This window comes from Thunnus maccoyii, chromosome 13 (genome assembly GCF_910596095.1).
Source record: "Thunnus maccoyii chromosome 13, fThuMac1.1, whole genome shotgun sequence".
NCBI classification, from domain to species: Eukaryota; Metazoa; Chordata; class Actinopteri; order Scombriformes; family Scombridae; genus Thunnus; species Thunnus maccoyii.
Window position 1 is genome coordinate 29,988,039 of NC_056545.1, and position 27,807 is coordinate 30,015,845.

At 38.6% G+C, this 27,807-nt stretch overlaps 1 protein-coding gene and 1 long non-coding RNA gene across 15 annotated transcripts in view; both read right to left on the minus strand.

Annotated features, from left to right (window-relative positions):
* LOC121910329 overlaps positions 1 to 14,471 on the minus strand; it is a 109,245-nt gene extending 94,774 nt beyond the window's left edge. For 7 of the 10 annotated variants that reach the window (XR_006099654.1, XR_006099658.1, XR_006099651.1 and 4 more), the window contains exons 1-2: positions 14,284 to 14,471; positions 3,614 to 3,691 (exon numbers count right to left, since the gene is read on the minus strand). This is a non-coding gene — a long non-coding RNA (uncharacterized LOC121910329). Of the gene's footprint in view, positions 1 to 3,613; positions 3,692 to 6,722; positions 6,961 to 14,283 lie in introns of those variants that run through there. The other 3 variants (XR_006099657.1, XR_006099656.1, XR_006099655.1) reach the window with 2 other exon arrangements.
* Positions 14,472 to 22,125: 7,654 nt separating this feature from the next.
* Positions 22,126 to 27,807, minus strand: part of ntm (neurotrimin) — a 447,916-nt gene continuing 442,234 nt past the window's right edge. For all 5 annotated transcript variants that reach the window (XM_042430737.1, XM_042430738.1, XM_042430741.1 and 2 more), the window contains one exon: positions 22,126 to 27,542. In XM_042430737.1, the coding sequence (XP_042286671.1) occupies positions 27,442 to 27,542 (101 nt within the window). In that variant the 3' untranslated portion in view covers positions 22,126 to 27,441. The remainder of the gene's footprint in view (positions 27,543 to 27,807) is intronic.

A 27,807-nucleotide genomic window follows, 5' to 3' on the forward strand; every position in this document is an offset into this window, starting at 1 on the left:
TATTTTTTTCTACTACAAATTCTACTACTAGAGACTGAGTTTCTTCCTTTGTCAAATTTTGGAGCAGAATTAAAAGTGACATCTTCAAATGGATATTTGGAGATAGATGACCAATACAATTTCTACACCACTAGTGGAATTTGTGGGGCAAATAAAGACAATCTCTCCCTTACTCTCATTAAGCTGGAGAAAATTTTGACCACCCAGTATTTGACATCCTCCAGACAATTGAAAGAGACTGAAGATCATGTGCTTTACCAAGATTCATGGGAAACTACAGAGGCATGTCAGCAGCATAGCAAAGATAAGGGATGTTGTATTCTCTAAACAGATCCCTGTGGGACCATATAGAGCAAATAAATTTGGGCCAAAAATGGAACCTTGGATTACTCCATGAAAAATACACATTTTCCTTAACAACTTAATGTTATACTATAGGAGTTGTAGTTTTATTAGGAAAATTGCAATGAAAGGTATTATGGCAAGTTGAATGGACTACCTAACGATGGTGAAAAATGGCAATGTGTGATGATTTTACTTCTAGAAGATTAGTTGAAACCTAAGATAAAACTAATCAATTTTCCTGAGGTCTAAAGTAAGAGTCAGAGAATACGACACCAAGCTCTTGCTCATCAGAAGCGAATGACCAGCAGAAAGGTATTCTTAGTCTATTTTATTGTGACAATGGCGCAATGTCCTCAACTGAGCCCGATGATGGCTCCGTGTGTCCTCGGCTGATTCAGCTCAGCTTGTCCTCCCGTCCTCCCTCCAAAGGAGAGATAACAAAGGGAGCCAGTTTGGACCTCTACAATATGTCACTGTTGTTGTGTGAGCAGTAAAGCAAACTGATATTTTAAAGAAAAGTGTTGATAATTGACAGGTATGATATAAAGACAAAGACATTTTGCTAACAGACACGAGCTGTGTTCAAATCTGTAACAATGTGCATTAGTCTTAACCAGTCCATTATAATGCAAATTAAATCTTTTAGAGCATTTATCTGTAAAAGTAAATGAACTTTGTAGATCTACATTAAGTCTAGCCATAAAAGGCAACTATTTCTACTCTCTGAATTCCTCTCTGCACTACCTCTGCACACCGGTAGCACCAGAGTTACCTCTCTACTCCCCCTATTCTTAATAAATAGCGATATTCAGTGTCACTGCTGTCAGCACTGATAGAGATTCATACAGTCTTAGCACAATAACATCAATATCTGCCTGTGTTAGATCCTGGGCTCCTTCCAGTATAACCTCGTTATCAGAGCAGAGCTACAAAAATGCAGCATGAGTTTGGTAACTGTGGTGTCAGTCAAGCTGCCTGTTACCTCTCTGTGTCTTTAGATGAATGACAGGAGATGCACTCTGCTGACAGATCTGTGAGATATTCATGCAAATTCATGCTTCAAGGTTGCGAGTGTGAGAATACCTTTCTTACAGCTTTGTTTATTATAAGCCACTAATGTGATGACATTGCTGGGCCTTCCCACCATAATAAGGATGTTTTGTTATATTACCGTAATGAAATGAGGAACATAGCCGGTCGTTGTACAGTACGAGCAACAGCGAAATGAAATCTAAATTCTGAGTTTCAAGACGATTCTTTCCGTTCAGGCAAAGTTAAACCAACTTGTCTTCTGAGAATGTTCTTGCCAGGAAAGCTTTTTAAACTTTATGACAGCATGATGAGCCTGAAGTGCTAACCTGCCAGTGGTCTCACAGCATGATGAACACCAACAGTGTTCCAATTACAAGAGATAACTCTATTGCTTCTCTGAAGAGGGAATCAAAGTCTCTTTTTTTGTCTTTAGCTCAGACCAAAGTCAGCAGGGAAGAAGGAACAAAAGTGATTTTGCTTTTGGAGATAACCAGTCCAATATAATAAAATAACATCCTTTTGAGTAGCCTTTATATTCAGTCCAAGTCTTGTAAAAATGTTCTCATGAGGGTTGATGATATCAGTATATTTTCTGGCAGCATGCAGTAATATTTAACTTTGTTTATACTTTTTAAAAAAAAAAAAAAGAAATAACTGCATTAGAATGCTGTTTCATCTCTCACAATCTCCATTTACCTTTGTTACATGACATTACACCTCAGGTAAAAGAATCTTTCAGATAAAACAAATACAATCAGGACTGTTTTGTGTAGACTGGTTTAAAATAAGGTGAAGTACTTGCTTGTAGGAATAAATATGCTTTAACATTACAAAACGACTTCAAAATTACCTCAGTGATTGATACAAATGTTCTCCTCGCATCAGTCAAGAGACATTTATTCCTTTTGGTCTTCAAATTAAAATTCAAGAGAGGAGAGAAGCTATAAATGGCAGTGATTAGGGCTAACAGCTATTAAAAAAAAACATACCAGCAGTCTGCCTTCCTGTAACTTTCCCTGATGACTCAGAGGCATGATGATCACGTTACTCACAGTCTGGTTCTACACATGACTATTCCATTCCATGAAAACATGTTATCATCAGTAGAAAGTACCACCATATAGCCTACCAATCTTTTTTCCCATCATATTTAGACAAAAGAAGCCAAGTGTTCAATCACTGATTGCTACAAAGACAACAGGGCTGCTGAAGGTACCCCAGCATTAGACTTCACACACAGTGCTGAAGGAACATTTGATGCTAAATATCCTAATGTTAAAAGTCAGTTGTTGTTTTTTTCATTTATGAAAATCATTACAACAAAACACTTTGCAAACAAGAAAAAGCACCACCAGTAAAATGAAGAAATCAGCCACTGTCTGTAATAAAGGTGAAAGGAAGGCTGGTGAATAATATAGCCGTCCTTCTTGTCTTTCTTTGTGCAAACAAAACTGAAGCATCTTTTAGGCATCTGAGTATCTGAGTTCTTACCCACTTGTACTTTTCTCTACTTTTAAGTAGTATAAAAATATTTTTGGCAGCCACTCTGCCTTCCTTTACAACTTGCTCTTAAAAAAAAAGTTTATCTGCTTTTTCATTATTTTCTAACCTTGCCTTTTTCTTCTATTTTTCATAACCAAATATTCTCCAACATATATGATCAACAAGACATCTTGCATACATAAAGGTAGTTATTATTCTAATAAGCCATAGTCACCATCAAAATAAAGCACTTCACATTCATCTGCCTGTATTTCAACGTACAAACATGCATTCACCCTGTCAAATCAAATGAATGCATTTTTGTCACTTGTTATTTGGTTTCACAGGGCTGCTTTCAAATGAGATGAAACCATGTTTGCACTTTGAAGATGAGCCAGTGAATTGCAGGACTTTATTTGTGAAGAAAACAAGAATATGATGATGTGTTTCTTGGCTGTGTGATGAAGCACTTATGGGCATAATTTCAAGTGTGTGTGTGTGTGGGCGCAGCTGGCTAAATGCAAAGACAGGTCAAGGCCAGAGCTGGAGGGGAGGGGAGGGGATGGGAGGGGATGGATCAGAGGCACATACAACTGCTGAGGTCCCCAGTCAACTGTATGGCTAATCTCTGCCTGTAGGAGACTAAATCATCTCCATATCAGGGAAAGTGTACACATAGCTGCAGTGATATACATTCTGTTCCATCACCTACATGAGCTCATGATATTGTCTTTGTCTATTTTCTTACACTCACATGAGCAGGGCATTATGTGAAGTCATGCAGGCCAGAATGGGCACCGGACCGCTCCATCCGAAAGTCCTTCACCCACGCCTGAGGACAGAAAGATTAGGTCCAATTGATCTCCCCACGATGTACTTTTACTCTTGTTTTGCTCACACCAACATCTCCCGGTTTTCCCAGATCACCAACATTGGCTTTTCAATAAAAAAATCAGACATTGCTGTCTCTGATATGAAGATGTGACCAGCTTCAGGTTGTCAGTCTGTAAAACCTGCCTCATCTTGCTTTAAAGAAAGTAATATGAGTGTTTTTTCTGCCTTGTATTACCATGAAGACATCCACACTCATGAGATTCTCCTCCAACTGTTCTCTTGGGAGTGATAGGCTCCTACTGTTTTTAAAAACTCAAACAGCTTGAAGAGATACAGTACAGTGCTAACAAAAATTATCCACTGAATGAGACAACTGGGAGTTTCTCCTAATGTGACTTTATACACTGTCATGGTAACTCCATCAAAATGTAGTTTATTCACGCCACATTTTTTTGGCTTCACCAGCTTAACACCTTACACCGTCTGTCCATTTCATTTTTCCTCTACACTGCCAACACAAGTATGGGACAGTGTGTAGAGAAATTAAAATATTTCAAATTAAATGCCTCGATTAGACTCATGGTGAAGTCATGTTAGGGAAAATCACCATAGTTGTCTCATTTAAAGTGATGGATTACAAAGTTAAAAGTTTATCTGTGCGTACTGTTATTAAGAAGCTTTTAAAAACATTATACTTCTGGTTCTTCATTGGTGATGGATTAAAAAAAAGAAAGTAACATCAATGTTACTTTTTAAGGAGGTGCTAACCAATCTAAGAAATTATTTTGAGTGGGTTTTCATGTCTGATATGGGTCTTAATACTTATTCTTAGAGGCTTCTTCACTCTAACAAAAAATAATTTGTGAGGAAAACATTCAGTTTTTTTCTTGGAAGCTTTTGAAGTTTTTCTTGCATTAAAATATCAGAAAAAGATGTATAGAACAAACTTTCAACAGCCTCAATGCATAAATAAAAGTCCTGTGTTAGCTTTAAAAAAAGAACAAATTTGGCATTTTGAATATAGACATCAGTCACATCACATCATACTTTTTTTCTGATTGGATGTTTAAATGAGCGTGTCGGACACTTTGAGGCTCATTCTACTGTCTGGTGAAGAACAGATGTCATTCTCGGTCAGCGCCCCCTTAAACCCTCCCTGCTCAGAGATGTCATATAAATACACTCGGATCCCTGCCCTTGACTGTGCTCTCGTCTTCAGGTGGAACAACAATATCAGTCAATGCCAGCAGCTTGCTGGCACATTCATTTCTCTGGGTTTTGAGCAGAGTATCCCTTGATACCTGCAGGGAAAGAGGGATCACCTCCATCCTCCGAGGCTGCAAGAGGGGAGGTCGCTGTCTGCTGTGATCTAACCGGACGCTGCAGTTTCATAAACAGGATAAACACAGTAGGCGGATCTGAGAGGTCCTAACCCAGTCATTTGAGGTGAGGCTCTACAAATGAGAAATATGACTATGGCAGGTTTGAACAGAGAAATAATGTTGATTGATAATTGTTGATAATTATTTTGTTTCGGCAGTTTTATGATCTTTTAAGGTAAAAAAAGAAAATCAAACCAGTTTTCATCACATATGAAAGAGAATTGATCCACTCTTTCACAATTATAATATGGAACTTTCCAAATATTAACATCACATATTATATGTATTTATGTAAGTCACTATTCAACTTGACAGAATAAATCATCTATGATGGTTCTATTCAATGTTAGAGTTCATGTAAATCCAGATTTCTCCTGTATAATGAATTAAAAATGAGCAGAATCTCCTCCGGCGTCAGTCTACTATTAAAGTCACAATGTCATACTGTTCTCTGCTTTTGATTGATCATTGATTTATGCCTGTGTGCTTTGAGCATCGGGGTAGATCTATGTTGCTCTGCCCCTGGGGAGTTGTGGGTACCCGCAGCCTGCACGGTGTTCATTTACAGTGCTCTCAGAAAGTTTTTAACCCTCTGGATGGATTCATTCTAGATGAATTTGTCAGCAATCTACACAAATTCAAAAAGGTGGAAACCTGTATTTAGACAGGTTTTGTTAAATTATTGAAACTGAAATCCAGAAGTATTTCATTTAAAAAAAAAATCCAATCCCCTGACTCATTACTTTATGGAAGCATTTTTTGGCAGCTAGTTCAGCTTCAAGGCCTCTTGGAAATATGTGCTACAGCACAGCACATCTTGATTTGGGATTTTCTCCCATTCTCCCTCACAGATTCTTTCAACCTCGATCGAGCTGGACTGGGGGGGCATTTGTGAGCAGTTATCTTCAAGTCATTTCACAAATTCTCAATAGGAAGTCTGGGCTTTGACCAGGGCTTCTCAGAAACACACTACTGTCTGAAGGCCTTCCAGTTTTAATTTGGCTTGGGGTCAGTCTTCTGTTTTACAGCCTCACCCAGATGTGTGTCTATGTGTCTCCACAATCCTATCTCTGACTGTATATATTTCCTTCTAATTCAGGCTCAGTCATTTGAATGTGAGTCAGCCATCTCAAGGACATTCAAAAGATTTTGGATGCAATTAGGAGTGACACTGCAGAGAAGCCAAATACTTGCAGACTGAACCACTTTGAGCCTTTCATTTTTAATTAATTTCTGGGGAAAAAAAACGTGGACTGTAGATCCGTGACGAAAAAAATTCTTTCTGTTTTGATTTCAGCGTTAGCAGAACAAAATACTGGATTTCCTGTAAGTAACTATTTCACTTAAGTCAAATCAGAATCTACATATGGGCTTCATATGTAGCATGTTCAGGTTGCTGTATGAAATGCTGATATACTAGTATTCTATAGTAAAGGCTAGACATAAAAGGCAGATATCTGGTCAGAGAATACATCTGGATCTGAATGTGTAGATTAAGGTTGGGTTAACAGTCATAATTTCAACAGTCATAGTCATGGTTGTTATTATATCCCTGACTATATCCTGGTTTCAGAAACCTGGATATGGCCTTACCCTGGTTTTGTGCTCCAGAAGAAACCAGGATACTGTGGCATGTAAACACCTTACCCAGGTTTCTGAACATTCTTTGTTGGTAGAGGTATGAGAGGCTGTGATGTTGAGGAACCAAGACACAACTGGACACAGCTGCTCAGAAACCTGGAGTCATGTATACAAGGACATAAATAACCGGGTTTTTCATCTTCCATGTGAACGGCACATCCATAATATGACTCAAAACCAGGATAATCGTGTGCATGTAAACACACTTGGTGATGTGTAAGGTACAGATTTCATTTTAAAAGGACCGTTGCCATGGTTTTTCATGTTTCAGACCGTTACTACTACAAATCACATTTACTTTAAATTACAGCTAACTATTTTACAGATTATGCTGTTGTGTTTTAGATTTTTGGATGTATTTTTTCTGCCATTTTATTCTTTTCCTTATGATTCCTATTAGCAGACTAAATAAATGGAACTCAAAGCATAATCGCAGATTGTTTTGACAAAACCCTGGATTACCCTGCAATGATACTGTAGCTCAGACACAACAATGCAGGCTCATGAAAAATTACACAACTCAAGTAAGTTTCAAAAGTCTGCCATTTGACTTTCACCCCATGGGGAAATGTGGGAAAAATATAGAAATATAACTCTACAGCACGCATTTGAAAATGAAAATAAAGATTTTCAAAACTCCTATAAAAAAACAGGAAGTGTTTTCCAGAGGCAGAAAGACCAGATACGAGAGAAATAACCTGACAAGCTTTGATGCAACATAGTACGGAAGAAAAGTACAATCATAACAAAACAGTCTGAAAAATAGGCTATTCCATGATATTTAAATACAGAGACAGTGTTAGCTGACCTGATGCTGAGTGGAAGGTTGTACCAGAACAGAGGATCCAGTACAGCAAAAGCACAATTATCATAACCTGGACTTCAGAACAGCTGTAACTGAAAAACACAAGCTGGTGGATCTGAACGGTGAATACGGTGAAGAACAAATAGCCAACAGAAATGTCAGCTATACATAATGTGTAGTTAAAGACCTAACACTTACAAAAACATGAGCATGGCTCTTTAAAGACAGATGATTATCACCGTAGTAAATTTTAAAAAAGCAGCAAAGCCATTTGGCAGCCCAGATGTTCATGCCTGCCTACGGAGGCAATCATGTTGGTACAAGGACTGTAGATTAAATTTACTGTACCTCAGACTGTGTTGGGTGGTTTCTTAATTATTTTATATTCATGCTGATTTTTTTTTTTTGCCCACTGAGCCATTTGTAACAGGCGACTCCTGTTAAATAGATGTAACAGGTCAGGAGAACTGCATATCCTGCAAACTGTGAATATTCGCTTTGACAGCTATGTGTGGTCATGCTTGGTTTCAAGATGAAAGCGAGGAATTAGCTGGGTTTTTTTTCCTACGCCGATCACCTAGCTCTAGAAACCTACATTTAAAGCTTTATTTGGGTATAAATAATGTTTGTAGGTGCATAAAAGTACACAATTTCTTAACAGGGATGCAGAGGGTGTAGAGAAATGGTATTGAAGAGGGCAAAAAGGCGAGGCGAGGTGCTGGCAAGGTGGTGAGTCTGTGTGCTTGTCTCATGCAGAGGTGGGCAGCAGGGATGGGCTGCTTGTCCAACAGAGAAGGCAGGGGAGACAGTGCTGTGAAGCTGTGAATGTGTTGCCAAGGAGCCGCTCGAATAACTAGGCTGTGAAGAACAGAGAGAGGAGGAGGAGAGAGAAAGCCAGAAAGGCATAGGAGAGCCTTCATGTGTGCCGCAAAGGAGGTGCTGGAGGAGGGGAGGAGTGTGTGTGTGTGAGTGTGTGGCAGGGGGAAGAGCCAAACTGGTAGCTGACATCGGGGCTTGGTGTGAGAGATTATGGGGAATGGACACTCTCTGGAGCAGGCATCTGCTGAGGAGCTGGACTCGTCCTGGCAGCAGACACCGATGGTGGGACACTCTTGGAGGCTTTACAGCAGTCAAACAGGGACGGTGAGCAGAAGCCATATAAGAGAAGTAGCTGACTGACACAAGGCAGGCGTGGTGCAGATTAAATACTTCAGCAAGAGGAATGCGATTGGAGGATAACATTAGGGATGAGGGACACTGATTGGTTGAAGGTTTTCCAATGCAGCTCACAAACACTGAAGGCCTACTGTAACTCAGTAATGTTATTAACCATGTTACATGAGATTCTTCTTATTTCCACATTTAGCAGTTACGCAGCAACATTATCATTCATTTGGAGTCGTGTTTCTGTCCGCTTGGTGAATGTTAAGTCCAATATTCACTCTGTTTTAGCTCTGTTTTTGCTCTCTACCAACTCCTGAGGGAAATATCTGGCTCTTTAGCTGCTAAATGCTCCACTATGTTCACCAGATAGTCTACAGCTAACTGTGTCTGATTGCCTGTTTGATGCTGAGCAGGTAGTGTAGAGTAGCTTTTTAGAGCTTTTTCTCTGAGAACAGCTGCCTGCTGTGGCTGAAATGATGCTATGAGAGCGCTGAGAGTGAACCAGAACAGTAAAGTTGCAGGCAGACGGCTAAACAATGAGCTGAAACTCACTTTAAAGCTATGTAAAGTCATGAATATTGATTATAGCTGCTTTAAAGTGTTAAACATAGCTGGTTGGTCAAATCAGGTTAAAATTTATTGAGTTAAAGCTGAATTTATTTCATTTATTTAAAGGGTAAGTTCAGAAAAAAATGAGCTGCCTCTTTAAAAAAGTCTGAATTGGATTGTATTGAGTTGGAGTAAAAAATCTAAGATATCCCAAAACCTGGACAAATAAAACCAAAACCATCTGCATGGCTACATACAAACAAAGTGTAGTTTCCTCCCATTTTCTCATTTTTCACCTTTACTTTCATGAATATTCACTTGATTGGACCTGTATTTCTTCAGTGTGATCATTATTTTAAACTCTGTGTGCTTCTAAAATATTTGAAGTGTGAGCAGAGGGATGTGATGAGGCAGACTCAGGGGTTTGATGCATGCATACTGCGATTTTTCACACATCTGCACTGTGTTTGCTGAACTTAACACTCCTCCCGTTGCAGAGGTGTTGTATTCCCAACGTTCCATTCCTGTGACGATAACACCTCCTTTTCCACTCCTCCTCAAAATTGATTAGATGTCATATTGGCCAACAGGAACGAGAGGGTATGCACTCATGAATTCACATATGAATCACAGATGCACTGCAGGCCTGGCGCAGTATGTATGTGTACTTACATTTCAGGTACACTATCAGCAATGACACACATGACTAGGTACGGTATATGCAACATCTCTCTGGTTATAGAGAAGACTAGTCTTGCATTTTATGCGAGCAGTGTTAAATTATGGACTGACAAGAAACACAGACTGTTGCTGTGAACTTCATCTACATGTTTAAGACAAGATGTTCTTCTAGTTGAATTCCAGTCCATGTTAGGAGTTAAAGGACAGATTCACAATTATTCAAGTCTATCTTCAAACAACAGTCAGGAGCTCAAATGAACACTGAAATAGTTTTTTTCTTGTCATAAGCATTTCTCCTGTTCATACTGGACAAAGATCCCTTGCACTTACATTGTAAGTGATGGGGGACAAAATCCAAAGTCCTCCTTCTGTGCCAAAACGTTACTTAAAATGTAACGTAATGTAATGTTTATCTAAAGCAATTCGCTAATATGCAGCTCGGCTAAAATGAGTCAAATCAAGTAGATATCTTTCAATGTGAGTCTTTTTAGTAACAAAGTCTCTCTCTTTGTTACTATACTTCCACCACAGCTCAACAGGGAAACACTGTGCGAAGAAACACAAAGAGGGAATTTGATGCCAAAGACTGTAAATGTGGCAGATATCCACTTGATATGATTAACTCAGACTGCTGAAGCCTCATATAAGCTTCAGATCAACTTGTGTGGAAACACTGTGGATTTTGTCCCTCATCATTTACATTGAAAGCACATTTGAAGGGGATCTTTTAATAGTCAGTATGAACAGGTAGAATGATTACAGCGAGGAAAACCTCTTTTACTGTTCATATGGACACCTGAGTGCTGTTTTAAGACACACCTGAAAATTTGTGAACCTGCCCTTTAATTCTTAGTTGTACTTATTGAGTAATTAACCATTTCTTATAGTGTGATTTAATGAGGGTCCAGTCCATTTTAAGAACTTGATTTACATTAAAGCGTTGAGGTTCCTGTCTTAAAACTTAAAATAATAATAAACTTTATTTGTATAGCACCTTTTGAAACATAGTTATCAAGTGCTTCACAACACCAAAATAAAGGGCAGAATCCAATAAAATGTTAATGTCATGTTCCTTGGGGACAAAAAGGACCAGATCTTAGAGATTCTGCGTAACTGGGTATAACAAGACTGGACAATTATTTTAACATGCTGATTAAAATTAAGGTTATTATCAAAAGTGACACGAAGAGTTCTGCAACTAGAGGTGAAACTGGTGGAGCATGAACCAAGGCATGGTGAGATGTGATTACATGTGGTGTCTGGGCCTGTGATAATGACCTCAGATTTATCTGTATTCAGTTAAAGGAAATTATTCAATAGCCAGGTTTGAACTAATGGTGGGGTCAAAAGAGAAATAAAGCTGTATGTCATCTGCATAAAAGTGGAAATTAATACTATGTCTGCAGATTATTTGTCCTAGAGGTAAAATTTTGTGGAAGATCTACAATCACCAATAGCAACATTAAAAGTATTATTTCAGAGATATGAGCAAAACCAGTCTAACGCAGTGCCAGCGATACCAGAGAAACACTTTTAGAGATGCTCAATTAAAATTGAAAGATCTACGGTATCAAAGGCTGTGGTGAGATCCAAAAGGATTGAAATATATGAGTTGCCAGAGTCAGCTGCTAAAAGAAGATCATTGAGCACTTTGAGGAGAGCAGTCTCTGTGCTTTGGCCCACTCTAAAACCTGACTGATTTTTTTCAAAAGAGACCATTTCCAGTCATAAATGAAACGACCTGTTCTGCAACTATTTTTTTCTAGAACCTCGGCCAGGAAGGGAAGTTTGGAAATGGGAAAGTTGTTCAGGATATTGGGAGATGGTTGAACTATTGCGGAACTAAAATGATCAGGGACAGTGTCACATGTGAGAGAGGAATCAATTATGATAGAAATAAAAGGACAAACTAACTGCAGGACTTCTTAAAAGGAAGTGGGTGGGAAGGATATCAAGAGAACAAGATGTGGGCCTTGTGTCGGTAATGGTCTTGGCTAAATGATCAATTAACACAGAGTGAAATAAATTTAGAGAACAGGAGAAATGACAAAGAGGCTCGGGTGTTACAAGAGACAGTGGGGTATTTTGATTTTGTATTGTGATGACTAGCTCTGAGAGTCATGGTTAAATCAAGACTCAGCTTGATCAAATAACATCTAATTTTCTTTAACAGCTCATTGAATAATATATCACCTATGAAACAGCTCTGGATCATGCTTAGCTCCGTGCATTCAGAGATGGTTTAAAATAGTTAATCTTTGCTATTATCCCCTATGTCATCTTTATTTCTCCCACCCAACCAATGAAATTTAAACCACCCCTCAAAAAGCTTTATTTACATTTGTGTATTCCTGTATACATGTGTTTCGCTTTGTAATTGTGTCACTGCAGCATATCTGGCCCAGAGGGTAGTTCCCTTTGATATTATATAAATACATATAAGCACAAAAGACAGCTGTTGGAATTTCTTTTCATATTTACATTGGGAAGTGTCACCATTTCTAAGACTTTATATTTTGTTGTTCAAAGCACATTTCTTGGCCTTGGATGAAAGCAGTGAGGACTGTGAAGGTTGATGGCTGTCAGCTCATTAATCATATTTTCAGGGGGAGAGTCCTGGAAGATGCTTCACTGTTCTGGCATGTCTTTCCACAAAGCAAATGCACTGCCTGAGATTGTGTGGATGGAGAACCAATCTAAATAAATCGATTGAGATTATTTTTCTCCCGGGCTCTCATGGATTGAAACGATATAGGTGACTCTTGGTGTCGCTGCTGCTCAGCAATTGACCACAACACTGCAATGAAAGGTGTCTAAAATCAGATTTTTTCACATGTGATACAGACTGAATCTAATCCAATCAGTGTTTGCAGTATTACTGAATGCACGTCACAATAAGGTGATTAAAGGTGATTATTTTTAAGAAGTAGAATTGTCCTGCAGAACATGAGAAGTAAACAAGCTGGGCAAATTGAAACAATTGGCTACAATTGGTTTTGCTCATGTTAGCCTAACATGAATGTTAGCTGTCGTCTGCATCTTTGTTTGTCATCCAGCAATTTCTCAGCATTCTTTGGGTTGTTAAACGTGTACTAGTTTGTGCTGACTGACACAAAGAATGTCGCTGTGTGACGGATCCCACATCTTACCTCCGCAGCCCTGCATCCAGTCCTGATAAAGAGTATGCTAAAATTTTTGATGACCAATATGGCCGTTAATATTCCAGAATTCACTGTGCCAATGCTGGATGTAACGTTACATAAGAGGAAAAGGTGATACTTTTCAGAGTCATGTTAAGTGCTGTCGAGCCAAAGTGCAGGGCTGTTGCTAGAGTGTGTGCTGGCTTTTGAATCTCATGCCATGCTTACATGACCAAACACTCAGTGAATCTCTAAACGCAAAACCAAACTTTTGCACAATAGAAGTTTATATTTAAGATGTCTTGGTAACATATCTTGTAGGTCACATGTTACCCATGCCAGACCTAGGGGAACTCTGGACTAGCAGCAAACGTTACACAGGCAAGGATGCACTGTGTAGCCGATAAAAACATAGTCTGTGGATTAATAAAGGAGAGAGCCAAAGTAAGCGTCTTGCTCTAGCCGATGCTCATTCAATATTTAACACTACAATATAAAACTGTACATATTTCTCAGTTACATCAGTTTTCTGAAACCTGCTGCTTCAAAGTTCATATTTCACATTCACACCAAAACATGTTACAGAAATAAAATAAATGTTGAAACCAAATTGAAAATAAACAATATAAAATATTCTGTCTAAAGAAAAATAACTTCATGCCAATTATAAAATAAGACTTATATTCCTAAACAAATAAAACTAGGCTTAACTAAAATACAATATAGTATGTATATAAAATATAATTTACAACAACAATTTACAATTTACAACAACTACTACAATCACTCCTATTTTAACACATACACCACATTTACACTCATCCTACACTGATACAACGTACACGGAACCTTTCTGCAACATCAGCATAACACTCTCATAGACTTGCACTTAACCTCTTAACAAAATGGCGCGACTATGCCCTGTTAACGAGCAACCGGAAGTGAAACCGATGTAAATATAGCATCTCTCCGAATAATTGACTCATGGCTGACTGGCTTATACTCTAAAACAATCTTGTTACCACATGCAAATGTCTGTACCTTGCACTGACAAACAGTAGAAAACCGAAATTCACGGAGGTAAACATTCTCAATGGCGGCGCCCACGAAGACACACAGCAACAAAAATACGTCTCAAAAACATGTCACAACTTCACAGAACGATTTGCAATGCATTTACATTAGATATTAAACAGAGCTAATCATAGAAAAGCAAGTTTTAACATACCTGTGGATTAATAAGGGAGAGAGCCAAAGATAGCGTCTTCCTCTAGCCGATGCTCATTTAATATTGAGCTGTGCTTGAGCAGAGCAGGTACGAGTGATCTCCCTCAGGTATCCACAGCATGGATGTATAAAGAGAACTGGATACAAAGTCGGATTCATTCCTATGAAAGTTGCTTCGTGCATGGATGTATAAAGAGAACGGCTCAGTGGCGCATGAAGCAAAAAAATCGACTTCCCGGTATGAAAGTACCCGGATCTTCCGTATTGTGCGGCCCATAGAGCATGCGCACTAGTGACTTTCGCTGGCCGAGTCGGCTATTTACGGTTTAGCCCTCCGGCTAACTTGAATGGGGATAAAACGATTCAATCATGCGGCTCTTCGAGGCTTTTGAAATGTGATCGGACCGAACGGATTTAATTCTGATAGTGAGTCATTTCACGGGGGTTGTGACGCTCAGAAAAATTTATCCGCTGATTTACAGACGTCTCTTTCACGATGTAAGTCTATGGGGAAAAGTCTTTTTGGGCCAGTGTGCATCACGTGACGTTGTAAGAACACGGGTTGGCTGCTATGTCAAATTTGCTTCAAAGCCTGGCGCTCTTCCTGTATCCAGTTCTCTTTATACATCCATGATCCACAGTAGCATTAGAGCGCCGTCTACTGACATCTTTGAGTATTGACCTGATGTCAAAACTGTATAAACAGAGTTAGATTAGTTCAAATAATTAACAAAAAAATTAGGGAGTGTCTGTTTACATAAAAAACTTAACATGTGGCATTTCCAACCCATTACACACACAATATTAGACTATTTAATATGCTATTAATGAATATATTTATTTGGCAATCAGCATATTCCCCAACAGATATTTTGACCATTGATATTTTCATCTGCCAGCTAATATAAACCCTGGTCCTGATGTTGTCAAACTGCTGCCAGTGTTTCATCACTGCTGGATCCAGGTCTGGGAAAATAAAGATACATGCTCCCTCATATTGTAAAGGGAACCTCTGTGAGGAAAGTCTCAGTATACGTTCCTTTACTGAGTCATGATGGATCCGTGCGATAAACTGACAAGGAGGACCATCTGTTGCAACTAACCGCATACAGACCCTGTGTGCACTGTCCACCTTAACAGGTTTGTTGTCAAAGTTTTCTTCTCCCAGCAGAACAAATTCTGTAGGGTTGGTTTCCATACCTTCTTGAACACCTATGATCCGAATGTTTTGTCATGTAGATCATGAGATGAAGTCATCCACTCACTCGCTGAGTGACCTGGCCTCTTCCTATTTTCTCTACAACATCCAGTGACTGTTTCAGACTGGTTTTTGTTGGTCAAAGCGCAATCACTTTCCGCCGCCTCAAGATAGCAATGCACCAATAATGCGCCTGACCACGCCTCATTTTAAGACCAACATGCCCATGGGCGCTCACATTGGGGTGCATTAAAACAACAATGTTTAACATTTAACAACGTGGCTGCTGGACAGGAAAATGACAACTACATCAATCTTAAACTAGCAAAGACACTTGCATCGCACTTTGCAACAAGTATTGTGTGTTGCAAATGATAATCCAAGAACATCATTCACATAAACAAAAAACTCATTTTAAAATTTGATATAGTCTTAGAAATAAATATTATTCCAGTGCAAAGGTCAGTGTATATTTTTTACAATATTTTTTACTTATTAAATCATGTTTTTTTTTGTTTTTTTTAATTTCATGTCACATCCTGTCATATATATTAAGGTGTTGGCTTCCAATAAGGGTACACTGTAATAAACATAAATGTTGAGCCAAAACCAAGGTATGGATAATACAAGAGGCATTAAGATAAATTGTAAGAAGCTGTTTGTCTGCAGTGTGAACATACTGTAGCTATGCTTATATATTCTTCCTCACTGTATCTTTTTCTCTTTCCTGACACCAAAAAAGCGATGCTGTGATGACACAGCAAATAATCATCCATTTGTAAATATGAAATGACAATAATAATGGAGTATATGTCTCAACATGAGATACACATAGCCTGTAGCAGTGGCAATGCAATTTCCTTTAGTAAATCATAAAGTTACTAAAAGCCCAGCAGCAGTTATCTCATTATGAGTTCTAATTCCCACATAAAACTTCTTTCAGACTGCTACCACTCTCGCTTGTAGTAATTTAAATTTCAGTGGAAGGTGTCATTTAGCCTAATCAGTGACATTAATTATGCCTTCTAAATTAGACACCCATGGTTCCTCTTGAAAACCGGCAGCCTGTTCTCAAAAAGAAAAATGACAGTATTGATTGAAAACTCAAAAATTACCTATAGTTACATTTGAGTGACAGACGCCATCTAGCGACTGTAGTAATTATGACTCGGAGAAGTGATGCAGTTCAGATGACGTCTATATTTGGTGACAAATTTCCATATTAGGAGAAGGCAGGTTGGGTGGATGGCTAGATAGATAGATGGCAAAAAGTGGACAGCTGCAGGAGACCACTGTTCACCTCCTGTTTCCAACTGTGAGTTGGGACACTTTTTAAATACTGTAACTATGATTGTCATGGTGTTTACTGTTGCCATGACAACAGAGGTTGCATAACTTTAAAGAAGTAGTAACTTTAACCCACATCATGTTTCAAGTGATCATTTTAACCCAAACTGTGATCTTTCCCTAACCGAGTAGTTTTTGTGCCTAAACCTAACTAGACCTTAACCACAGCGTTGCTACTTCATAAAACATTATTTTTTAACAGTGATTTGTAACAGTTTTGGAAAGCACCGATAGAGGCAGCATATTAGAAAACGCTGCTATGAGTCATTCTGGAGTGCACTGCACAATCGACCTCTGTGGTTGTTTAATTATGAGGATAATATCAAACTTTCAGAGATGTAAAGACAGAGATGATTTCACAAATAAAGAACCTTTATACAGTTAACACAGTTAAACCTTATCACAGGCTAAATACTCCTTTAATTAAAAATATAGATGTGTGAAATCGTGCTCTTTAACAACAGATATAGCAATGAATACAGTTAATAACCGATCCACAGTCAAAACAAAACCAATGAGTTTTGTAAACAGCTCCACCTAAGTGTCTTATTTTTGTTATTTGACTTAGTCAGCATGATCCATCCAGTCTGTTTCACTTTTAGCAGAGGATTGTCGGCTCAATCTATGGCAGATGCCTTATCATCATTAGTGCTTGACAACACAGTAAGCAATGTTGTCTCAGTGAGTGTAATGTGGAAATGTAATAACAACTAATTGTGAATCTGGAAGATGCTATTTCATGTGAATTTGTGCGGAGGAAGCAGCAGCCTGGCTCTTTTCAGCACAGATGTTATTCTCTTTGGTTTTGATAAGCACCGTGCTATTCCTCCTCAGTTCTTCTCCTCTCTGCTCTGCTACAGTACGTTTGCAGTCCTGTGAGACAATCAGGCCAATCAAAAGATGTTTACCAGCCATTAAGATCATCTGCTCGCCTCGATGAGAGAGGAAATGAGGAGAGTGGAAAGAGAAATCAACAACTTTTGGAGACAGATCCTTAATTATTTTTACTCCATTTTGACATTAATCAGGTTGAAATATAGTGGGGGGAGCATGAGGGAAGAGATGGCTCCAACTGGGATTTAGAAGGTAGACAGCAAGACTTTTCTCCAGTGCTTATATGTCTATCATGGGCCTCTAAGTGGGCGCTCTGCAACACAAAAACCCACTGTACTGTCTGACAATTAGCATTTACAGTATATCTGCTGGCAGGATGAGCCTCGTTGTTCTATACCTAAGCATGGTAATGACTGTCAGCATGCCCATATCCAACAAAATACATTCATATTTGCTTTGCCAAATACATTTTGGAATAAACATAATTGCTGTCTGGACTGCATTTACTGGCAGCATTGCTTTTCAATTCAGGACATGTGTTAGTTGTATATGAACATAATTTCTACTGTTTATCTCAACAACAACCAGTTAGACTGCCATGAAATGAGTTATGATTATTCATGGTCTCCACTGCAGGGTTCCTACTAATTTTGGTGACCTGATGACCTTTCATCTACCACCACCATCCTCTTTTACACAAGAAATATCAAAATCTATAAGGACAGATTGCCATGAACATAAACTCTTTGGTATTAAGATACTTAAGAATGAATGTAATAACAAGAAAAGTAATTTTAAGCTCATAACAAAGACACTGTCCAACACTGTAGTTGTACTGCTGGATGTAATCACTGTTGTGGCATTTAGCTGCTGATAGTGCAGCTTTAGACTTTTGTAAATCAGCCGTCACATTGGAGTCTACTGTTTTGCACTATAAAATCTGAACATAGGACCTTAGAATTAGTATAGTGTTGGCACGCCCTGGAAGCCTACTGGTTAAGATGCATACCACATTATCACAATGTTGCTGTTTGATTCCAACAGCGGACCTTTGTTGCATGTCATTCCCTGACAACCTTGAACAACCAAAAAGACAACAACAACTAAGAATTAGCATAGTGTACAAAGTATTGAAAAAAGACAAGGAGTAATTTATGACCCTACCTAAATAATAACAATTTTCTTCTCAGGACCATGAATGTTTGATCCAATTTCATGGCAATCCATCCAATATTTGTCAAAATTTTAGCTTGGACCAACGTGGTGGACTATCCAATTGACACAGCCATAGACTTTTTTGATTTGATTGGTGACGTACAGTATACAGTATTCTGCCTTTCTGGATTCCTGTTAGTACTTTCTTTGCATTTCCACTGATAATTGGTTAAAATCTCAATGATGTGTTTTCAGGTCCTGCTATTTTCCTATGCATTGGGTTTTAAAAGCAGAGAAGATTTCAGCTATGTACACCACTGATGGTATCATGATGTTGACATCAACAGCAATGTTAAGCAACCACACAGAGAAATATTCATCATAGTAGAGACTGAGATTCTTCTCCATGTCTCAACAGAACACCTCAGCCTCAGGCTTTGGTCCAGACCACCATAAACTGCAGAGAGCAATCAATCAGATCAATCTTCCTGAAACAATAAAGTTCAATAAGAGTGATTGAGTAATTGACTGGACTCAATGACTAACTGAGCATAAAAATTTGTGAGTGATAAAAACAAATCCCCATGCTCCCCATACTCATGAACATCCAATGAAACACAACCAAAGTATTGATTTTTCTGTTTCTTATTATTATTTTCCCAAAAGACTCATGCAAAAAGATATGTTTTCTGTTTGGCCTCTGGAGAATAGAGCAAGACATTCAAAAGTCCTATGGCTATGTGAAATATTTATAACTGAAAGCATCATGAGTACAGTAAAACAAAGAAGTCATGAAAAACTTTCAGAACAAAAACATGAGCAGAATAGAAGAGAGAGAGTGTTCTTAAGCTTGAGAGAGCCAACTAACCAAGACGACCTCTGGCTAGTACTGTACACCCTTCCTTACGAGCTAGAGGAGTGCTGTCTCACACACATGCTGACCCTGGATTTTACAACATCCACACAATATATCCAGAGATCAGAGGTTGAGAATCAGATAGCAAGGTACACAGAGGAGTTTTTAAATGGAATAAAAATATTTATGTGGTCAAAACTGAGGAAGGTGCTCATGGAATTAGAGTACAAGGTTAGATATCTACGCCTTGTTGACTCTGGTCTGAACTATGCTTTAAAAGTTTACTCAAATCTCACAAGAAGTTACTTGTTGGACAGAGAGTTTTAGCAAGAGAGTGAAAAATCCAATCACTCTCCATTTTTTGTAACTTTACCCAAGCATTATGGATGTTTCAGTACACTTTGCCATTCTGTTTTTAGAGAAATAGCTGAATATAGGCATCAATCCAGACTGTGATTTGCTTTTCTCTCAGTCTGGTCTTGGTATACAGATAAAACCTCTCTGTTTTTAGCCATGCTAGCTGCGTGGCTCTAGGCATGTTCGTCTGCTCCAGATTCACTTGTAGTGAAAAGTCTCAACAAATATTGGATGGGCCATGAAATTCAGTGCACACATTCATGTCTCCCTTTAAGATTAATTTTAATCACCTTGGTCTGCTCACTTTTACTTTACGATCAGTAAAATTCAAATTTTATTATGCTGTAGTTTATGACTTAATACCTGCAAAATGAATGACATTCCCATTAGCCTTAGAATAACTTTGTGTCTAGTGTTAATAAGCAAATATCAGCATACTAATGCACTAAACTAAGGTGATGAAAATGGTAAACATGCCTGCTAGCACTGTCATTCTGAGCATTAGCCTTTTCTGGCATTGTTCCCTCTAGTTTATCTAAGTATATTTTCACTCCTAACAAACTGCATTTGAAGGAGGACTGAACTCTCTGTCTTAGGTGTCTTAGTGCACTTATCTGGTGACATTCTTGTTCACTCATTCTCACCTGATGGGAACAAATGGAGTCAAGCCTTGGCCGCAACAGATTTTGGACTGCAAACAATGTATTTCAGTGGTATTTAGTGGATAAACTTGCAGAACTAAGCAAATGTTGACAGTGCTTTCAGCTCGATTTTGGTGAACTTCAACACATGAATTTTGAGCTGATGACCAATTGCAAATCCCACTGACAGTTTGACCTTTGACAGAGCAGAGAGTACAAAATGGAGGAAGCTACCACATTAGCTGTGTTGCACCATCCAATTTATGTAACCCTGACTGTGTCTAACCAACAGTAGCTCCTTCACGCACTGCAAGCAGTCATCAAGCTTGCAGCAACACCTATTTAACAGTGAGGTATGACTAAACTTCTCTGTGCTTTCTGGTGTGATCTGACACTAAGGTTTCAGCATCCAGATAATCCAGATCCAAACACTCTTGGTGTGAATACATTCTGTCTTGCTGCATCACCAGCCCTATTTCTAAGCAGATGGCTCTGCAGTTTTGAGTGTTTTTACGCTCAAGTGTCTCTGTTCAATGCTTCATCAGTTTAATTGATCTTAAGTGAAACAAAGTGTAATAGAACAATACAGCCTCAACAATGCAGTTCATCATGTAGCCTGAAATTGTGCATTTCTGTGTAACTTTGATTTTAGGGACACTAGCCTTTAAAATAAAGCAAAGAAAATCTTTTATCTGTCTAACAGCGTCTCTGTATTCAGTCTCTGGTGCATGGTGCAACTCTCAGCTGCAGAGAGCAGATGTTTGCATGAATTAAATATTTGTTGAGGCTGAAGTAGAACAGTGGGGTATCATTTCTGTCACCATTTAAAAAAATTCAATGAAAAGCACAAAAGCTAAAATACATATCATGGACATGCTTTACATTATTTATCGCACAAGAAAGCATTGCTCCAGGTCACAAGCGTCACTGCCAGTGACAATCCACAGCGGAAAACACCACCTTCTTGTGGCATGTATCATCCATACAGCAAATGAATGAGAATAGGAAATTACTTTTGCATGCAGCTACAGTGTGCAATTAACATTCATAGTGCAGGAGAGAAACAGATTCAGAGTGTTACGGCAGACTTCCTGCTGTGGTTGTACATAATTGATGTAGCAGAACCCTTAAAATACACTGTGTTCAGACTCGAAGACACACTCGTGTCATTTAGAGAACTGCAGTTAGCAGTTGTTGGTAATGTAGCGGACAGACCACAATGAGCTCAGTCCAAGGTCAGGACTTCTGAGGGATACAAAAATCAATAGGTTTGTCTTGTTTCTGGATAGATGCCACTGGAGGAAACTCTGCTGTTTGTGCACCTTGGAAGAGTCTATTGGCAGTACAGTATGGCAAACAATTTGATTTGTCTTCAAAATATTATAGATATTCAACCTAATCACCTGAATCATTTCTGAAAGAAAACAACATCAAATATATATTCAAAACACAGAGTTTTAAGATACAACATTTTATTATTGTCAGTCTTAAATATGAGCACACACTTTTCATCAAGAAAATACATATGAACCAACAATCCTTTACAATGCAGGGAGTAAAATAGCATGATGTTCCCCTCCATTTGGGAACATTTCCAATCTGAAGAGAGCCCTGTGAACTTGTAGCCAGGCAAAGGGCAGAATTTTATGTGAATCATCCAAAATAAATCGCAGTAGATCATGAGACTACTTCATGCGTCTGCTATGATAATCTCCTGGCAGCCGAGACAAAGGTTTGATATTTCATGTCTAACCAAAGTTCACATTCAAAAAATGATCTCTTCCAGACTCCAATGCAAATCACACAAATGTCACAAAACACCTAAAATGAATAGAACTACCTGGTAGGTGCAATGCAAGCTCAGTCATTTGTCTTAAATCTTCTTTAAAGACTGTTCTCTTGCCTTGCACATATGGAGACAAAGAAAAGAAACATACCCATAGCTTCTTTTTATTTTTTTTTCCAACTCAGCCCATGTTCCAACATGTGCTGTGTGTTTGCTCGGGCTGAGAGATAGAATGAGTCCTGCAATCACTTTGCAGTCTTCAAACAGACAATGGAATTGGTCATATCAACATAAATATGCAGCGCTACTGCCAAAATATAAGCCTTCATGGGCTGTGATTCAGAATTGGCTGACTGAAGTCAGACAGAACCAGGAAAAGTTGTATTCAGGCCTGCTCGGTGCAGTTTCCAAGCTGAACTTTGGGAGTGGATGAGAAATATTTTACTAGTGTATTTCCAAGATCCTCTCCCTGGGTTGCTAGGTTTTATCATTATAAGTTTGGCTTGAATGGGACTTACAGTGTGTCTTGCACAACCTTTTTAAAAGTCATGCTTGGTGGGAGTTTGGAACATTTGCATTTGCACTAATATGACAGCGCAGAGGCTGACTTCGTTAATGCCATGCAGAAAATAACTGCAGTACAATGGCCTACTGCTCCTCTGAGAGATGATGAATTACTTTCAATTACTGAAGTGGCTTATTTCCCATTGAAATAGTATGTCATCACCTGCTGTGTTCAGTTTGCCTGACGGTGATGCATGTTATATGCAGCTGTGGGGAGTATATACAGCATGGGGAGAAACAATCAATGTTCACTTTTTAACTTTATTTAACTCCTGATGAGACTGCTTGCATAAACAGGCTGTTACTGTATTTAGCAAAAAGCTGTAATCATCACACTGTGTGAGACTTACATCCTCTTTTACAATGGAGGATATGGGTCCAGTTAACAACAGGACAATATGAGGCCCAACTGAGAACTTATTAGAGTTTTCTCAATTAAATGAGCCATAACATGGCAAATAGCTGTGCTGTGCAACACAAAACATCACACTATCATACTAAATGTAATGTGATTGTGTTTATTTAACTGCTCTGCAAGCCAGCTTGTTTAACCTTGAGGCTACCAGTGCTCATAATGCATCGATAACACTGGTGCTGAGTAATACAAAAGGCCTCAGGTCAGAAAACAATCCAAATTAAGCCTTTAAAGAAGAAGTCTGTACAGGTTTTCTTCACATGCCTTCTCTTTTCACATGTTTGAAACAACAGGGATTTGAAAACACGGAAATGAAAATGATTCTTTTCTTTAAGCCGCACATGGCTCAGACCAAGGCCGAAACTTTAAGAAATGTGATCTAGTGGGATTTCCAGCAGTGATCTGACAGCCGCTGACTGTTTTCCACCCTCACTGAAACGGCAGAATAACTCTTCAGATCTCAGATTGGATTGCTCTTTCTCTCAATGCTGCGTCTTCAACTCGGTGCTTCACAGTTTTTATCGACATTATGTTGATGACCACAGATCTCATCAGAGTTATTAAACAGTGCAATTGTTTGACAATTAGCGGGGTTCCTCTTAATGATTCATGTAAAGTCGGAATATTAATGTGCACAGTTGAAGTCTGAGATGCTCAGTGCAGGCTGAACTCTGAATCGCTGCCATAGTGACCATATGGCATTTCTATTATTAGGTGGATTATTAGGTTGTCAGCTATACAACCAGCATGTTTTCATTTCATCAAGAGATGTTATATTTTGACAGCAGTTCTGCTCATTGGTGCAGATCTGCTGTAAAGGTACGTGCTAACATGGGTTTGTACTCAGTAATAGTGTGCTTGGCTTGAGAAATTATACTGTATTGCATTTGATATGACATCAAAACAAACAATATTACAATTATTAAGCAATAAACTGCAATAACCCTGGTGTCTATGCTGTCGGTAAAAAAATCTGTGATATTCCTGGAGAAAAAAATAATGACAATGCAGCAGTGTGGTACAGCAAGGCTTTCTGTGAATGAGCCTCGGTTGCACATTCATGATCAGATCAAATATTACTTTAAGGTGGTAATAATGCTGTGCCATTAAATAATTGGGCAAATTGCTCAGAGGTAGTAAAAAAATAAAATAAAATAAAGGACCCAGTTTTTACAATGTGTGCTTGGCTGTTCTACAAAAGAAACGTAGGCATGTAAATATACACTCAACTTCTTCCCTCTATGTGGCAGGTGTGTGTGTTTGCGTGTGAGAAAAAGAGATAGTGTGTGTGTTTTTGTTAATTAGTATCTCCAGGCAAACTGTTAAGCGAGGTGTTTTCACATCCAGCTCCATCTCAACCTTTCAAGTGAACTCAAAGCGATTAGGCTGTGATTGTTTGTGCAAATTGACAGCAACCACTTCACGCAAACCCTTCTGAAGCGATCCCAGTACAGACCTCCTCGGGAGGCGATCTGACTTCAGTTCATCTTAAATGTGGTTAATCTTGTAGCAAAATGACTGTGCAAAGTAGACGTGAGATCAGTAGAGCCATCCTTCAAGCCAGGATGGAATAATTATCGTGTCATTTCCAAACATCACTGTGCTGGAGATGAATAATAGTCTTCAGTGTCTGTCTCTCTCTCTTTTGTCTTGTGTGAAAACAAACCTTGATTGGCCTGTCAGATTCAGCTGATGATTACCCTGATCAATTTCAATAATGGCCTATCTGTTTCATGCCTTTTTAATTTGGATATTAGCTCTTTTTCTTCACATCAAGGAGCACAAACCTTGTTATCCCCAAGAGCCACAAAGGGGCTGAGTTCAAAAGAAAAATTGAGGTAGGCACGGATGATGGACTAGGACCTCACCAGAGCCGAGGCAAGCCTGGAAACAGAGCTGAAATTTCTTTTAGGAGAGGAAAAGGTGGGTGAGAACAGAGCAGAGATCATTTGTTCAGTCTCAGTCTTCTCCTTTTCTGTCTGAGCTGTCATTAATATACAAATAATCATATGTGAAACACACTCAATCGGAGCAGTGAAATCACAAGACGTGCATCGTTGCCCCACCACTAAAACATACACACGCATTAATTTGTTTTAATTCTCTGTTCCTGTTTGATGTCTTGTTAATGGAATCTTACAAATGCTTTTGTGCTGCACACAAGCCACTGATGTCAAGTGCAGCTCTCATAGAGACCAACAGTCAATATATATGGTTGTGTTTGAGGTACGTCCACAGACACAAACTGATGCATTTCGCAAGAAATGCACGATGTCCTCCAATAAAATTCTTTCCGCATCAGAAAACCAGTAGCCAAACACCAAATCTTACTTTTAGTCATTGTCACTCAGCTCTTTTCCACTACTGGAGGGGAACCTGAGTGCGGTCTGGCAGTTGGTGTGAATTGCTCACCAACAAAAGACACATGAAAAAGATAAATGACCGGCTTTAATTCTTGCTGCCGAGTTCTAAGAGGTTTCTGATTGTTGCATAAAACCCTCACGCTCACAACAAAATCAGGGAACGCTGCTGCTGCTGCTCAAAACGCCAGTGGTACCGTCTGCACTGATCTTTCTCCAGCGTAGCACACAGAGATATGAGTATCTTGTTTTCTCATATGTCCTGTTGTTTGTGATAATGCAAGCTACAGTATATGTCGTGTGATAACAGCAGTTGAGGCCTTTTTGCTCAGACCTCTGTTCAATTTTGATTTTTGGAATTGGCTTTCATACTGCACAATAATCCTGCAATTCTTTTCTTTCCATCAGAGCTGAAAATGTCATGTTTACATCAGCATTTCACTGTCAGGACCCACATACACGTGTACATTTTGGTTTAAAGGTATCTACAGTATGATTTTAGGTTTTTTTTTTTTCTCCCAGTTTATCCCTACCTATGTTAAAACACAACATGTTTACTCTCTTTGTATGCTGTTTGTGACTCTTTGGGTTATTGGTATCTAAATACATGCAAAAAGTGTTTATTTTCTGTTAACATGAGTGGTCTCTAACCCTTCCGGTGCTGGTTTGGAACATGAACAGGGACATTTTCTCAAATAAGTGTTGTGTATAAATGGCATGATTCAAACAAGTAGCAACAGCATTAATAAATTTGCATTACTTAAGTAAGATGTTGACTCCACACAAGTGGAGGAAACTCTCTCTCCAGTTCAAACTACTTCATTATAGCATAATTATTCTTGACACCATTTTTGTGTACAAGTGTGTTGGTAAAGGAAAAAAAAACAAAACAAAACACAACAAAGACATAAAATTAGGATATTTGTCCTAAATAATTACAACTTCATATTTTCCCTTCTAAAAATATTTAAAACTGAACAGAGTTGAAAAAATAAAATTAAAAGATTAGCATAACACAACTGCAAGTATACATCACTATAATGCTGAGAACAAAAATACTTGAAGGTCAAAAACAATTCTGCTTTCAACAACCAGACTGAATGATAATTATTATACATTAAAATATGATAATACCAGGCTTTCAGCCTCAGGGTAGCCTAAATTCCTTCCACTTCACTGTCTCAGTTTGACTTTGAGGTATTTAACATTCACCTCACATACTTGCTGTAAATTTGCCTTTTCCTGGAGTTGACATGAATATGAAATGTGGTTAAAAATTAAGACAAACCCATTTGAATAATAGACACTACATTTAAAAAATCATTTTTCCTGAAACATACATAAAAAGAGACAATCCAGAATAATATAATTTAGAGAAAATTATCCGACAAAATTCAATTAAATGTGAAACATTTGTTACATCCTTGAAATCTAAAAAAAAAAAAAAAAAACCAACAGAAACTTTTGTTACGTACTTATTAAGTGGGTCAACATCATTACATAGCAGGATACTTCATGCACTTGCTGTGCATCAGTTTATGTTTCCAGTTGAAAAAAAAACACACACACGCACGCGCACACACACACACACACATACACACACACACACACACACACACGATACTCTTGTTCAAATCCATTCCTCTTCAAAATCTGAGCAGAAATGGCAGAAACACTATGAAGAGGAGACAGTTGTGTGAGTGCACTCCCATCGCGCCACCGCTGCCGTCCTGAACTGCTCTCGGTCCTGACAGGAGGAAAAATAAAGGAAGAAACAACAAAACACCTGGGTAAGTTTCCCCCACTGAAGATGTCTCTTTCCTTTTTGTTAGCACTACAGGAATAAATTAACTTCCCATCTGCTGATAACAATTCAGTAGCTTAATACCCTTCCAGCATGATCCTAAATGTGTGACTTTGTGATTACTGACTTGTACAGTGCAAAGCTTTTGTTTTTTTTTTATGAAAACACAGGGTGACTACTTCACTCTACTCTTTCTACATGCAAACCA